The sequence below is a fragment of the Xenopus tropicalis genome, chromosome 2 (genome assembly GCF_000004195.4).
Source record: "Xenopus tropicalis strain Nigerian chromosome 2, UCB_Xtro_10.0, whole genome shotgun sequence".
Classification (NCBI taxonomy): domain Eukaryota; kingdom Metazoa; phylum Chordata; class Amphibia; order Anura; family Pipidae; genus Xenopus; species Xenopus tropicalis.
In genome coordinates this window covers 94,157,744-94,175,015 of record NC_030678.2, presented here as the reverse complement: position 1 = coordinate 94,175,015, position 17,272 = coordinate 94,157,744, and the positions used below count along the sequence as shown (strand labels likewise).

Sequence of the window (17,272 nt, the reverse complement as noted above, 5' to 3'; positions counted from 1 at the left end):
TAATGCTGCTTTATACCAGAAGAAGATGAAAATTGTAATGCTGTGTTTATGGTCAATTAGATATTGGATATTTGTACAAATAATAGGTGAAATATATATATTACAGATAGGATAAAATAAAAAGTAAATTTGTTTAGGTGTTCAACTTCATAAACTGAAGTGTTATATTAAAGTGATTTTGTGGATGCTCAAGTGTGTGATTTTCTTTCTATACATACAAATACCAATACATATGTCAATCTAATTCTCACACCATCCTTAAGATTCCTCTTGAGCTAAAACACAATCTACTTTAGGAAGCAAATGTGATTATTTCGAGGGTGGATTTAAATGTACAGCAGCTTAAAATCCAGCACTCTCTGAACTGCTTCTGTAGCTGGGGCTTCGACTGTGGCTGGGGGTGCGGCTCCGAGTCCGGCTTCGACTGTAGCTGCTGTAGCTGTCATAACTTCTGCTTCGGCTACGACTGTGGGAGTAGCTGCTCAGAGAGCTGGAAGAAGAGGGACTTGGACGGTAGTAAGGAATTGGTCGCTTTCGGGCACTAAAACAGAATACAAATAGGAGTATAAGGGTAAATAAGGATAAGGCTGATTGTTAAGGCTGATTATTGTTACTGGGTTAAAAAAAGTTACTATTGAGACAACTTTAGTGCTTAGAATTTTGTCTGGGAAACCTTCTATGTGACTTCTAAACTACACTTTCATTATGTTCATTTTAACACATTGCTATTAGTTTTCAGGATGTAACAATTTGGTCGGTGTTAAAGCTCAGTGCAGCCATTAATCTCTAACACCCCATAGCAAGAACTGAGAGCAACCGTTGACTCTTATATATATATATATGGTAAACTATTGATTTTTCAGCTCAACAAAAAAAGCATAACATATTTTTAATACAAGACTTTCTACTGGTTTCTGTATGTTGAACCATAAAGTAGAAAGTAATTGCAAACTCTCTGCAACAGAGATGCAGCTCCCCTTTGCCCCAAGTGGGGTAAATTTAGGGGTGGTGAACTAATCCTTACTTCTTGCTGAAGTTGTTTTTATTTACATCATTTACATAATAAGAAATATTAATTGATGATATGAGAAACTTTGCTCTTGGTTGCCTGTTTAGTAAACTGGTGACTATAAGTTGCTCCAACCAAATATATTTTTGATAAAGATGTTATGCTATTTACATAAACCCAAATTAAACACTGATGATATCCATACTCATTATTTGTACAGCTCTGTGAAATAATCTCAATCTCATCTCTCACCAGAAGATAAGAGCAAGGGTTAGAAACATTAGACCTTTTAAATCTTACTATTTGTCACCCTCAGCCAATTAGAAGACTCAGATTCCGAACAGGTGTCAAAACTGCAGAAGCAAGTGGTTAGTAGATTATTGAACCCAAAAGCAAGAATTTGTTAGTGTTTTAGCCCAATTCGCAACCTTCTAGAAAAAAATTGCACTCCAGTGTCATTACAATGGGCAGCAGATATTTGTTAATAATGGGGATTTCATTTTGTTCAATTTAAATCAGATCAAATGTTCAAGAGAAAGTTAAAGTGCGGCTATTCAAATCTATAGACTTTAAAATTGGGGTTTCATAAAGCACAGCACATTTCTCATGCTGTATAATGACATCTTATCAGAGCTATTTTCGGTTGAATAACAATTTTTGAAAGGGAGTTTTTAAATATCGACCCTTACAGATATATTTGTACGTTGCCATTGGAACATATAAATATGAATTGCAGGTCACAGAGTATGGGGTGCAATATGTTGCAAATTGGATTTGTAATGCAGTGGAATGTTATTTTTTTTCCCAAGAGAAGAAACATTGGTTGTTAGAGTTGCGACATACATACATACATACAATAAGTTGTGCTATTAAGACAGTTACATGTAAAGCCCCAATACTGAGCACACCCTGTGCAGACAAAGACTTAGTGAGAAGTTAGTGACAAAAGGACGGACATCTCAAGAGCCCCCGACAGCCAATGAGAGAGAGGAATTTTATCTGGGAAAAAAAGGACTGACATGGTTACCATGACAACCAAGCAGACTTGTAATGCGGTTGACTGGAAGTAGATCTTCAAAAGGAACCTTGAGGTGAAATGGAACAGCACAAATTGATATAATAAATAAATAATATTCATAAACATTTTTACAGTCATTTTAATTGCATATTATTAGGGTATATACATATAAATAATATAATAGTATTAACTTCCAACATGTCTAGGTTAAAGCAAACACAATTTTATAAACTAAGTAGACAGACTAAATTCCTTTTCTATTTAAACACAGTTAGGCCCTCTACATGATGTGTGCATATTACCTTGTAATTCTTCTGGGTTCCATAAAACTAGGAGAATCCCTGCGTCTTTTCCGGATTGGTGAGTAACTTCTGGAGCGACGACGGGGCCGGGTTGCCTCAGTATCAATATGCCGTGCTCTGTTATCACTTTCTTTTTCCCTAAAACAATTACAAAATCATCAGCTACACTTCATTTGAAAAGTACAGCAATACTATATAGTAAAGACAATTGCATAGGGACTGAATGTTTAGCTAAAGAATGCTCTTTAAAAGATTTTTACTAATGATAACTGAGAATTTGCTTTTATTTGTATCATTCAGATTTATAACATAGCTGGGGTTGAACTAGAAAGTCCAGTGCCTCGGTGAAGGAATATTCCTATATGTACCAAGAACTACTGGAAATGAATTCATACAGTAGGGCCCCAATGCCACACTACACCCACTGCATCATTAGTGGTTCTACACCTGTGAATGTAGAGAATGGAAGAACAAAGACTCACTCAAGCCCTGTTGGCTTCCCACAATAAACAACAGTTTCAATATAACTTGCATCTTTATTCTGAGGTTTGTATTTGCCTATATTTTGGGTGCACCCTGTATGATGTGAATTTCAATGCTACATTAAAATGTTCTTTATACATTGTTTCTTCAATCTCTATTTGTTTTCCCACCCTTTGCTGACATCCCTATAATGTATTGTACTTTAAATTTTCACAACATTTACCTGTTGCCAGTCTTCTTCTGAGACACAGACCGGGATCTGCTTCTTACTGACCTCTTCTCACGTGATCTCGAACGGGATGGGGAGCAGCTTGAACTCCAGGAGCTGCATCTATTACCAGTACTTCTTGTTGGACTTTTCTTTCTGTCTGAGTTCTGTCGTAGATGTTTCAGTGAACATTCAGAACAGCTGTTTTGCCTACCACGACAATGTCGAACCCTTTTCCTATGAAACAAATTAGTGTTTACATCTAATTATCAGGTATATTTATGAAAAGTGTATTATAATATTATAACTCAATACTCTGATCATTTTGAGATATAACTACATTAAAGCATATTGGTGCTTAATGTTTCAACCAGGGGTGTTTTGTCCCTTAGTGAAGCCCTGAGGAGGCCTTGGTGATTCTGTCCCCCAAAAGGGGCAGGGGGGCTGCATTGCCAGTGCAGAGGCCGCAATAGCGTTTTTGGCACTAGAAAATCTGAAATTCCAATTTAAAAATCTGGCTTTTGATGTTACCAGGAGTGGCTATTTGTCCTACCTGGTAACTTTAGAGGTGCTGTTGCCTGAGGTGAGTTTTTCAACTCGCCCCATGGCAGTAGCACCCCTGGTCTTAACAATGGCTTAGGTTTTTCTATGGGAAGCAATATGTCACAAGCACAGTGGATGTATATTGATATGGATCAATAGATGGAGCAGCACCTACTCACAATTTTCTCACTATATTTGTCCACCTGGTTTGTGAGTTCTGACAATTTTATACATATATGTATTTGTTTTGAATTGAAAATTAGAAGACAATGTGATCTTACTTTTTGTAGGACGCGCCATGATTTTTGTCCATCCCCACTGTGTGGGATAATACTGATTCCTCAGAGTCACTGCTATAGCCAGTGTGGCTTCCTGAGTTTGCAGATGTCTTATGTGCCCTGTTTCTTGCTCTAGATCGACCATGGTGCCTCTCTGATGATGCAGACCTGGATCGATGGTGGTGCTTATCGTCCGATGAACATCTACCACCTTTGCTTGATGAAACAGATCTTGGGCTTCTGATGTCATGCCTGTTGTTGCCCTTAAAATGGCTGGGTGACACCTCAACTTTTACATGAATCCTTGAAGGAGACATTGAACTGAACCGCTAAACAGAGATAAAAAGAAGAGAAAGGGCAAAAGAGAAAGATAGAAAGAAATTTTAGCATGATTTCATAAATAGACATAAAATGTATTAACTCACAGCTGCATACAGCACATTAACACAGAGATTCTACACTGAAACTAGTCTTTCTGCTTAGCCTTCCAACCCCAACAATGCAGCTCATGCAACTTCGCATGCAAAACGCAAAAAAATCAAAAGAAATAAAAGAATAAAAAAATGTAAAGAGCAGGTGGGGGAAAATAGAAATCTAAGGGTTTGAGACCTTCTATAAATTAAAAGAAGATAAAGAAAGGTTTTGTAAAATTACAAGAAATACATGGGCTAAGTTTTGGAATAAAAGAGAAGGAAAACATTAAAATAATTCAAATAGTGAAGAGTGAGAGAGACATTTGGACAAAACAGCACAAAAACTGGAAAAGATTGAGAAGGGAGCAGGAAAATAAAAAATAAAATAAATGAAAAAAAAATAATAATAAATTCACAAATGTTTCTGAAAAAAAAAAAATCTTTTTTTTCATTTTTCATTTTGTCTGAATTCCTTTTAGTCCGGCAGAGTACTGTTGAGCTCTCATCAGCACCCTATGTTCTGAATTTTTGTCACATTGCGATTGTTTTTTTGATTTAAGTCCCTCTTGGTTAACATCCACTTACCAAGAAAGTGGCATTTCCTCCTTTAGTAGGTAAGGTATGAAGAGAAGGGAAAAGTGGGGCAACATAAGTGCATCATTAGATTCACAAAAATGCAAGAGAGATAGAGAGAGAGAAAAAAAAATAATAAAGAATAAAAAAACACACAAACCCACTTTTCCTGGCCATAATTCGAAATGTGGAGGGAGAGGCCAACCATGTGGTTTGAGTGACTCTTGTGTTGTTTTTAGCTATCTATTCTAGAGGTGCACCTGCACTGTGTATTGAGCATTGTTAGGCACTGTATTTTCGGCATAGTTAATTAATGCCTTGGGTTTAATAAATGGGATAAGCTGAATCTGGAAGACTGGTTTCAAATATACATTTCTTCCAGAGTAAATAAGCATAACTGGAAGTGAGGATATGCTACTTTCAATGCAGATTTCTTTTCTTTTCACAAGTGTCCCACAGATTATAGAAAGGAAAAATCTAATACCAAAGCCAATCTCCTCTTCTGTTTCCTTATGTCGATCAGTCTACTAAGCACTTCACAGAATTGCCAACAAGCACCTAGCTATTCCAACCAATATATTGTGCTTTCCAATTCTATTGCATACCAGCAAAATATATCTGAGGGTAGCACTATAAAAAAATATCTAGGCACAAAAAGAGGTGTCGGGGTGATGTATCTATGCAATGAGATTATGAGCAGTTGCTTGTATAGAATTACTGATCTATCCTGCACTGGTGTTTGTATCATATATTTCCCCACATATTAGTAGTCAAATTAAAAAAGGTTATTAATAATTGCTCTTCATATTTAGGAAATAACTATAAATACCTTTTTCTAATCAGTGCTTAGTTCACAATCCCAAACACAACTTGGAGCAAGGACATGACACACAAATGTGATGAGATGTAGAAAGAATACAGGCAGATAAGCAATAGCATGGGAAATCAAACCAGAAATGATTATTTTCTTGCTTCAATAGTGTATAATAGCAACATGCCTCTAGTTTCCATTTTTTTCCTTCTGCTCCAACTTTTCATTGATACATCACCCCTTAGTTTATTGGGACATTTAGAATAAAAATACAGTTAGCGGCCATTTAACCTGGCTAGTATGAATTCCCACGAACATTTCAGCTAAAATGGAGGTTACATGATAAAGCATATGGTTAGGTTAAGGAAGGAAAAGCAGATGGAGCTTTTATGCATCTAAATTTATTGAGTTCTCCACAAGACACAGACTATAGACTGCATGCTTGAAATAAGATGATTTACTCTATATGTACTTTTAACTTTGATATATATGGGAATGGCTATGATTCTTAGAACTGGTTAAATAGTGCATTATAGTGGGAGAGGCTTAAAGGTTAAGTCACCTGACTCATGCAGGCCCATATATCATTTCTGTGTCTCCTGTCTTCAAACTCAAGCATGGCCGCGAGTCACTCACAGTAGGGTATTGCTGCTATAATGACCCTCTGTAGCTCCTTGTTTGTACAACAATAGAGATATCTACCCTAAAAACTGTATTTTGTACTTTTGTGTCATCTGCTACCCTTCGGTCCCCTCCTCTTTATTGATGATTTGCCTACCACTGGTTTCAATACTAGGCTAAAGCAATAAGCAGCCAATGGTATGGTAGGACAGGTATTTAAGGCTGGTATCTTTCACAAAGTTTTACTATAATAATACCAGCCCAAGTGAAGGACCTCAAAAAATATTTGAATAAACCATTATAGCTTAAAATGGAAAGGCAGAGGTCTAGAAACAGATGGATATGTAACCCATAATATCCCGCCCTATTCAGATTACTGGTGATGATGTGATGAAATATTGGGTGGGAGGCTCCAGGGCAATGCTAATTTTATCTGCTTGCAACGCCAATCTCATAGCTGGTTCCCAGGTATTAAAGGAAAACTATACCCAGAACCATGTAGGTCTCTATGAAAATTTATAGCATAAAACAGTTTATATGTAAAACTCTGCTTCATCTAAATAAACCATTTTCAAAAAAAAAATATTCATTTTTGAGTATCCACTGTTGGATAATTCTAAATAGAAAACTGCCATTTCAAGTACTATGGGCCGCCCCTTAGGATTGTACGATTCGCGGTGCTCACAAACAAACCAAGGGCACACATACTGTACATGTTAGGTTATATCAGGCAATTAGTGGACTGAGTTCTGTCTTTTAATCCCACACTTCTTCCTGTTACAGTTAGAGCTGCATTATTTCCTGTCAGGTGATCTCAGGGAGATCACAGACAATGGTAAAATTTAGTGATATATACAGTACAGTTTGGCCACTTAATATGATTTAAACTATTGGTTGAATATTCATTCTGGCGGTATAGTTTTCCTTTAAGTCTTTATTTTATAACACCAAAGCAGTGAACAGAGTAAAGATAGTACTTTTGAACCTATGGGCTCATGTACCTATTTCAATGTCTACATATATATATATATATATACGCAAACCATGACATTTGAGACATACTGTCCTCTAAATTACCTGCTTCAAACTATAGGGACTTTTTTTAATGGTAATGGACTTATTATATCATACTCAAAATGAACACTGTACAAAAGGGAACTAAGCCAATACTAAAATTTCACACAAAAATTTCTAATTCCAATATACAATACACTTTTGGCCCAGTCTCTTCTACAGGAACCTACTGTTGTCTTCAGGTGGTTTCTCAATACACTGTACTACTTTGGCTATCTGCAATCTTACATGTCATATTCTATGCCATACCTCCCAACAATTGAAAAATGGAAAGAGGGACAAAAGGAAATGGTGCGTGCAGCACGGTGGAAGATTTTGATGACGCCCATTTTTGCAACCACACCCCCTAAATACTCCCATTTTACTAAATTTGGCAGGTTATTTAAAGTTTGAACACATTTCTGGGGATTTTGGGGTCTTGTTTTAGGTGTTATTACAGTTTTGTCAATGCAGGTGAAATTGCCCTTTAAGCTGCAAGTCTCAGTTCCCCCAAGAGACCTGTTTAGCTTATTAGTTACAATTGTATCTTACTGCAGGTGTTGCTTGTTAAGATTTCTGGGCTCTCTGCCAAAAGCTACTTTTTATTTAAGTTTGTATCTTTTTTCGCTTTCAGTGCAGGAGATCAAAGGAAAATGAGGGACTTTTCAGTAAGAATCTGGGACTGCGGGTTCAGCTGTCAAAAGAGGGACTGTCCTGTGAAAATCTGGACAGTTGAGAGGCATGTTCTATGCTATGTTGTATATTAGACATACATACGAAAAAATGTTCTCCAAAATGTAGCAATCTTGTTTAACTCTCTTTTAAGAAGCCTGAGCAAATCTGTGTATTCTATGTAAAATGACTGGTTCAATATATTAAAGTAAAACTGTACCCCCAAACAATGTAGGCCTCTATAAAAAGATATTGCATAAACAAGCTCATATTTAAAACCCTGCTTCATCTAAATAAACCATTTTCAGAAATATATAGGTCACATCACCCGATTAATGAACTAAGTTCTGTGTTTTTTTCTCACCCTTTTTCCTATTACAGTTAGAGTTGTATTATTTCCTGTCATGTGATCTCTGAGGGAGCAGACAGCTCATCAGAAAATGGCGGCTCAAGCTAAAAGGGCAATATTTACTGATATATACAGTATTTTCCAGTTTGGTAAGATTCTTTAATACGTCACCTAATATGATAAGAAACTATCTGTTGGTAAAGTATTCATTCTGTGGGTAATTTTCTTTAATAAAGATATATTAATGGTTAAATTCCTTACGGTTTTGGAAGCATTTTTCTAAAATCTCCTTGTTGGGTATTCCACTCAAATAGAGCAATGACTAAAAGAAATCTTGCTGTTACAGGTATGGGATACGTTATCCAGACACCCGTCATCCAAGTTCTAAAATACGGAAAGGTCCTCTCCCATAGACTTTATTGTAAGAAAATTATTTCCTTTTTCTCTGTAATAATAACACAGTCCCTTGTACTTGATCCCAACTAAGATATAATTGATCCTTATTGGAAGCAAAACAATCCTATTGGGTTTAATGTTTAAATATTTTTTAGTAGACTTAAGGTAGGAGATAGACCCCTTAACCAGAAAACCCCAGGTCCCGAGCATTCTGGACAACAGGTCCCATACCTGTACCAAAAAGATTTATAATAATATTTATTATAATATTACTTCCTAAAATTATAGTGAAATGTAAACATATTTCTATAAATACGTGGAACGAACTTTCTAAAGACATCACATTGACTTTTTTAAAGACAGGAATTATTTCTTTGCCTCCTAAAAGACTACTTTAAATGTTTTTCTAACCGCTTGTTTGACCAAATCACTTTATATCAATATTGATCTTCTTGACCTACAATTTGGTCATATGAAATAGTTTTACCATCGTTAGTGCAGTATTTCTCAACTTGTAAGGATTGCTTGCAGTTTTGGTGAGGCCTCAGCAAACACATTGCTCCCCTTATGTGTAGGGCTCCTGACCTACAATTTTATGCTAGACTAGTGAGTCCAAAATATTTCCTTTTTTAAATATGATGAAGCATTCCACTCTGTGTTCTGATTAAAGATTTTACTGGTGAGGTAAGCCTGATATTTGTTCAGCTTCTGGTTAAGCATCTTATTATTTCCATTAAATAATGAAAGCTTTGTTAGCTTTGCCCTTGCATTCACTGAAAAAACCCCAATATGGCTGAAACACACTACCTGCTTACTGAAAGTCTTGTAAAAAAGTGACTCCTAGGTACATATATGCATACAGGTACACAGGAGTTCAATTATTGGTGAGGTATCGGTAAGTACTCTTTCATATTTTCATAATTGGAAAGTAATTGTTTTATGTAAGTAACTCTCTAATCAGGAAGAAATGGAAATAACGTAAAATAATGAAAAACAAGAGAGAAAGAGAAAATGAACATTTAAAATAAGCTACTGTGTTTTAACAGGCTCATCTGCAGATGTGAACGTGCAGAGGCAGACTCATACCTACCTTCTTTTAATGTCAGATATAGGAATGCAATAATAAAAAGAAAACAACAATCTCCACGTTTGGAGTGCAGAATGGGGGAAAAAGACAATGACTCTTTTAGTAATGACTTTCATATTCCTTCACTATGTGTCTCAGCCAATGCACTGTACCATTAGAATGCCCTTTTTATTACTTGCCATTTAATGAAGAATCAGGGAAAAGGTTAAAATGAGCAGGTATGAAGCTTTCTGGGTGTCATTATTAAAAGGTAAAGATCATGCACTGTCACCAGCAAACACATATGTAAACCATTTGAAGGCCTTTTTACTAAAGGTAGCTGAAGGCCAGCAGAAAGAGAGAGAAATGTAAAAGAGCAGAAGTGAAAGCCAAACAGAATGAAATGGCAATTGGAATTCGCTATTTAAAAGGGAAGTCAACCAGACCCTCAGATATTTCTGTGGTTTACTTTGCTCAATGATTTCCTGCTGTTATTAGTTATTTCTAGATGTAGGATACAGAGGCCTTGTTGCTAAAGGATCGTTGTGTTACTCCTCAATTTAGTATGAATACAAAATATGCAAAAATAACATAACTTGTACTCATTACATTCATTGCACAGGTAGAGGCTGCCCCTACCTGTGTATGGCATCACCTTCATCTTAGAAGCCTACAGTATTTATAAGCAGTTGTCTTTCATTTTCTTTTCATTTAAAAGTAAAATATAAGGGCACAGAACATCTTGTGCTTGCATATTTGGGTGTATGAGCCACCAGCACCATCTATATATATATAAACACAAAATTGTCGTTATTTTTTGAGGTTTATGGAAACTGGCACAGCCAAGGCATACAATATGTTTATATACCCTAATATGTGGCAATGTTGCCTACAAAGAAAAACGATATTGTCTGTTCTATCATTACTGCCTACTGAATGGATAATGCAAAGTCATAATCTCCTTTTGTGTCTTAGGAAGCATTATAGCATGTGTCTAATGTAGCTCTGATAAATTCATTTTGCATATTTAGACAGAGACTATACACCCACACCAGTCACTGCTCATATACATACTATTACTGTTATTACAGGAAGTTCTGCTTTCTAATACAATCGTGTTTACTTATCACAAAAGTGCTACAACACTCATCAGTTATCTTCCCTTTTAAATTAACTACAAAAATATAGTTTTGTAAGAAAAAAATACAGATTTCTGGTTTACTACTGAAAAAGCCCACAATGACAAACACACATTAAGGGAAAAAAATCTAGAACATCACAGATAAAAAATAATAACTTGCATTTCTGTTTATGAAAAGAAAATGAAGAAATGAGCGAAAGGACACTAAAGAGACCATTTCTCCCTAAAATAAGTCAAAGAATTACCGCTTTTCAAATGACAGGCTAAAGGAAAACACAGATGGGATTAAAAAAATAGAAATAAATTATTCTAGGTTAGTCTAAAATATACTAAACATGCACTTTATCATACTGTTCACACATCAAGAGTTTAAGGAAAAGGGAATATACTATGCCACTTAAATCATGATGAGAAAAAGTTTTAGAAATGTATGTTGAAATTTTGCTAGTAAGTTTTGGATTGAAAACTCTAAGCTTAAACAGCAGTAACTGGCCAGAACTTAAGGATGTGAGAAAATTAGCTCTACACGTTCCAATCCAATCCAGTCGGCACATAACTATTTTAATATGTTTTATCAAATTTACCTTGGTTTTGACATGAGTGGTTAAAAAAAGATCATATGTGTATAGCCAGCTTTAATCTCTATATGTCTCTATTTGTACAATGGCAATTTTTTTTAGTGTGTGCATTATAGTTAAAGCACTATGTATGGCTCAAATTTAAGTCACTGATGTCCATTTTCATCTTTTCATTATCTTTAGTTATGAATTTAGTGTTGTATCCACCTTGTGCCAGTAACTATTACTATGTGCTGTGATTTTAAATAGCAACAATGTCAAGTGCACATTTGTGAGTATCATACTTGTCATGCACAAATAGGTAGGAGCGGGGCACATTAATGTATTTTGTAAAAGTAATAATAATGCTTATATTTTAGTGTACAGAGCTTGTAAATATGGAAATGTTTTCACTGAAATTGACGCATACAGAAACATCATTTAGGTGGGATTAAACATCACTTTAGGTGGGTAGATGTAAGAACTAAAAAGAGAAGATTTACTTTACTTGTCTACAGCAAATATAGGTTTGAACCTGAAAACAATGTGTAATATTTAATGAATTAAATTAGTGTTAAAAACAAAGTAAAAGATATAGCCACTTTTTCTACTTGCATCAGGATTAAGTGAAAAAATTTTATTCAAAAAAATTTTTACTTTATCGTTAAGTCCTTGTGTGTGCGGCTCTCTGTTCATATATTGCTTCATTTTAGCCAGCACCCAGGGCATTTGAACTTTTATAGGGTGTGCTCCACTCTTCCTTGTATATATATATATGAACAGTCACAAAAGTTTTGGATACAATGAATAGTACAGCAAATCACCAATATATCCCAGGACTCCATTTAGTGAAGAGAATAAAAAATGTATTTGTCTCTTGTTTTGTCATGAGAAAGATCACAAACAGGGACTTTGATTCTCTTCACTGATGAAGATGATTTGCTGTACTACTATATATATATACACAGATAGAAAGCATTGAACTCAACAGGACAAAAAAATATCAAAAAAGGTTTTATTCAAATTCCCAACGTTTCGATGACACAGTAACCTTTCTCAAAGGAAAACAAACAACAAAGTGTCACTTAGTATCACCAAAACATTGGGAATTTGAATAAAACTTTTTTCTAATTTTTTTTGTATAAGCCCTGTACTTTCTATCTGTATTACAATTTTCATTTGCACCCAAGCATTTGTTTCATTATGGTTGAGTGCTCGTCTCAGTACTTTTATATATATATATATATATATATAATTCTGCATCATATGAGCAATGAACGTACAATATGCAAAGGGGGTTTTTACGAAAGGCAGGTGTCAGGATAGGTGGCTCTAACATTTAAAAATGGATAGTAAATATATTTTTTTGAGTAAAACTCTATTTCACTAAAACTTGCACATTATTTTCAGGCAAAAACATACACTTTCTATTTTGATGATTTTTTTTATTTTATATTTCTATTTTGATGCTATTATACCTTTAAGTGTTAATATGATTTCCAATGTATATGCTTTTGTTGTTATTAATCAAAAATCATATCCTCCAAAGGTATACAATTAAAATTAGCACATTTTAGAGTCTAAATTGTGCTAATTTTAATTTTAGACTATGCTTCTGACCTGCCAAGCCACACTCATAGGGGCTGATTTACTAAGACACGATTTCGAATCCGAATTGGAAAAATTCCGATTGGAAGCGAACATTTTGCGACTTTTTCGTATTTTTTGCGATTTTTTCGGCGTCTTTACGATTTTTGCGAAAAAACGCGAGTTTTTCGTAGCCATTACGAAAGTTGCGCAAAGTCGCGATTTTTTCGTAGCGTTAAAACTTGCGTGCAAAGTCGCGCCTTTTTCGTAGCGTTACAACTTAAAAGGCGCGACTTTGCGCGCAAGTTTTAACGCTACGAAAAAATCGCAACTTTCGTAATGGCTACGAAAAACTCGCGTTTTTGCGCAAAAATCGTAAAGACGCCGAAAAAATCGCAAAAAAATACGAAAAAATCACAAAATACCGATCATTACGAAAAAAACGCAATCGGACGCATTCGGCCCGTTCGTGGGTTAGTAAATGTGCCCCATAGAAACCAGACACAACACCTGCCCACTTGCCAGCAAGCCCTGAGACTTTTAGGGTCCAGAATTTAAAACCCTCCGCCTAAATGTGGACAATTGAAAGGTATGCATTCACAGAGTTGGGGTAAAGAGGCAGCAAGCTGAACAACCCCATACTAAAGATAACAAAGATGATAAGACCTTCATGACAGTGACAGATTTTATGTTGTTGATATCCAGAAGACAGGAAAAGCAAAGCAAAAACAGGAAATGTGAGATATTCAGCCATACAAAGTTGAGGACATAAAGCTTGCATATTTCAATAATAAGAAGAGAATTATGAACTATATACTTTAAAGACTTATCTGTCTATAAGAGGGCTTAACAGGGCATCTTACAATAAGGCAATACATATTGACAACTGTTAGTGCAGTTTCTCGCTTTAGAATGTTACATGTGTTTTTACATATTGTTTCCAAAAGAAAGAACTAAATATAATATCTGTGTTCATAATGACCACAGCAGCCCTTATTTTATTTTTAAAATAAATTTGGCCTTGCGGCCAAATGTTTAAGCAGTGAATTTATTTAAAGTAATATCTTAAACTAGGGCCTATTTTATATAAAAACACCATACCGCTCATATATAGTAAGTAAGGTACAAACTTGTTATAATGTACTGGGAAGGGCAACAGAGTATGGACGAGTTATGGATTCAGATTGATTTATAGATAGTGTTTCATATACTAATTTCCCCTGTTTGTGATTAGATACCAGCTAACAGTTTCCCTAATTCTATTTCCCAAATTATTTCTAAAAGTTTTACCTTCACTCTACAAAGCATGGTATGTTTATTTTTACTTTGAAGTCCTTGGGATCAGGTCATTAATACACTATCCTGTATATGTATCTGAAGCTGCTCAAAGAGATGGCAAGGAGACTCATTGCGAGGGAGTTGGTCCTTTTAAAAGAACAAACATTCCGTAGGAAAGCAATAAATAAAACTATTACAATACATCCAGATTTTGATGGTACCGGTCTATAAGCAGAATATTTTTTAATTACGTAACAAAGAGTTTAAAGTGTTCGATTCAGGTGAGCGCAATGCAGATTCAAAATTGAAAATATAAGCAAATTAGTTTACTGTAACCGTTTGTCAACTAATTTATGATATATTAAATCAGCGCATTGAACTAAATACATACAATTCTGAGTTTGTTTTCAGGGCAAATAAGCTAATATAAAAGTGAGAGATTTTCTCCAATCATGTTATTCTCTTTTGCAAAAAGAGTGTGCTAGATGTGTTGTTCTATTTAGGTCCTTGTAGAGGGCAGATTATCTGTTAAATCATTATGACTCTGAAGCACATACTGTTAAACTAAGAATGCCATACAGAACATTCAGTGCTATTTTGAGCATCAAAGAAAATGGTACAATATACAATGGGTTTCCTCTGCTAATTAGGAAACGTAAATTACAATTTAACTTTATAATATGCCCTTTTCAAATATAGTTCATTATATAGCAAAGGGCTCTCCAGATTCATTTCTTAAGGACCTTGGTGGAGCAGCATTTATACAGTCAATTATTAATGACTTTGTTATTTTTGACAGACTCACCTAAATGAATCTTTACTAGATGGCAAATGTAATATCTTCCTTGCTAATGCATGGTGTTAGACAGCCTTGGTAGCTTAGTAATTGGTGGTTACACAAAATGCAAGTGAACCACATATTGATCCAAATGTGATTTCCAGTCAATATACTGTGAACAGCATTACCTTAAATGTCTTCTTGCATTTATATATTTTCAATTTATAGTTAAGAGTTGTGAAAAACCTGTTAGGTCTGCTGGTGCATGTAATATAATGTAAGGATAATCATTATTAGGAAGATAGTGCTAAGTAAAATATACAAATCAAATTTACTGCTGCATCTGCTCCCTATGTTTTTGCTCCAGAATGGTCTATTGCAATGAATTATTTAAATTATCTTGGTCCCATAAAAGGACTTGGTTTTATGATGTTTATAGTTTTAGCATGTACATATCTTTTTTTTCTTGGTTAAAAGTCATTTAAAGCAAGGTGTCAAGACAGAAGGAAAATATATATGACAAAGGAACATTTGATGGTGAAAGTTGTAAAGTAAAATAAAACATTCAGGCCCAAACAATGCTATGTTGTAAGACACCATCCAATGCCAGGTGACCTCACAGCCAGCTCTGGTTAATAGGTAATGGAAGACCGTTTGTATAAAGAACAGAATTGGCTTTCATTTCATGTGCTCAAATCTATGTGGGGAGAAGGTTATAGAAGAAAAGTATCTAATGTATATTTAGCAAAGAACAAAGTACAGGTATATAGGAGGAGTTATCATATTTACATGAAATTCCATCACCTATACTTATATATAAACATATTACACAGGATGTCATATTAGTTCACAACCATTTGAATTTATGACCCCCCAGTCATAAATAATAACAATTGCTGCTTAGGCATAATATTCAATGCTAAGGCAAGCAAAATGGAAGCTTGTAGACCTATGTATTAAAAAGAATATGCAAAGAATCATTGTTCTGTGCACGTCTTAATGAATATCATCATCCTATACATTAAAAGGAAAGCAAAATGGAATTAAAGGAGATAATAGCACACCAGCCTTAAGAAGCACCCATTGTCAAGTTTCACACAAAGATCCATGTTTAGCACAAGAAAACTCATGGACGTGATTCAATTTGAGATGCAATTCAATTAAGAAAAATTTATCTCACGGTTGATCATGAGAAAACTCAATTTTTTCTCCTCAAACTGAACTTCACAAGATAAACAGTGAGATAACTTTTTCTCACAGAAAATGAATCTGTATCTATGTTCTATGTTATGTGGACAGAGAGCTGCTATACTGCATAGAATTTTAGCGACGTATAATTTTAAGTACAGTTGCAGAAATTACTTAACAGACTTATATATAACCAGTTTGCATCTGGCTAGAAAAACAGGCCAAAACATTGTCTCAACATACTGGCTAAAATGTTATTTCTATTTGGTGGAGTGAAAGGAATCCTCTTGATTTTACTGATTTAAAGCATACGCCCTGGAACTACTTTTATTCTAAAATACAGACTGGCATAAGAAAGTGTCTTAGGGAATAGCCACATGGAATGCCCATGGACCCCTGCCTCTGCAGTATCTAACATTTGCTATCAAGACAAACCAGATCAAGTTTTACATGATATATCATGTAAACCATGATACCATGTGTATGTAAGTATAAGGTGACAGGAAGCCTATAGTAAGAATCAAATGAATTGGGATATTTATCACATTAAAAAAAACTATAAAAGTTTACATACATCCAAATGCTTCTCTAGAAGGTTTCCGATTGCTTCACTGTGGTGACCATTGTGATTGCCACTCTTATGCCCATTATGGTGTGGTGTAGCAGATCGACTGTGGCCAGTGCATGAGGAGGACACGCTACGACTGGATCTCTGGCTGGAAGGTTTGCGGTCATCTTGCCTGTGCTTGGGACTTTGTCTGTCAGTAAAAACAGGCATGGCATTTTTATGGGAAAGAAAAGTATTCATCTTGTCATGAACATTTTTAAATCATATTCCTGTATATTTTTTTTCTAGAAAAATGGATTAAAGGTAATTTATACAATATATATATCAAAACATATTAGAAAATCAACAATACAGTTCTGTGAAGCTTTAGGCCTAAAAAA

General features: G+C 35.0%; 1 protein-coding gene across 3 annotated transcripts in view; it reads right to left on the bottom strand.

Moving 5' to 3' along the window:
* Positions 1–309: 309 nt before the first annotated feature.
* The window catches only part of srrm3 (serine/arginine repetitive matrix 3), a 181,444-nt gene continuing 164,481 nt past the window's right edge, over positions 310–17,272 (bottom strand). For 2 of the 3 annotated variants that reach the window (XM_012957464.2, XM_012957465.2), the window contains 5 exons: positions 16,899–17,082; positions 3,845–4,170; positions 3,036–3,257; positions 2,330–2,467; positions 310–541 (listed from right to left, as the gene is read on the bottom strand). In XM_012957464.2, coding sequence (XP_012812918.1) covers positions 343–541; positions 2,330–2,467; positions 3,036–3,257; positions 3,845–4,170; positions 16,899–17,082 — 1,069 coding nt within the window. In that variant the 3' untranslated portion in view covers positions 310–342. Of the gene's footprint in view, positions 542–2,036; positions 2,095–2,329; positions 2,468–3,035; positions 3,258–3,844; positions 4,171–16,898; positions 17,083–17,272 lie in introns of all 3 variants that reach the window. The other variant, XM_012957466.2, reaches the window with a different exon arrangement.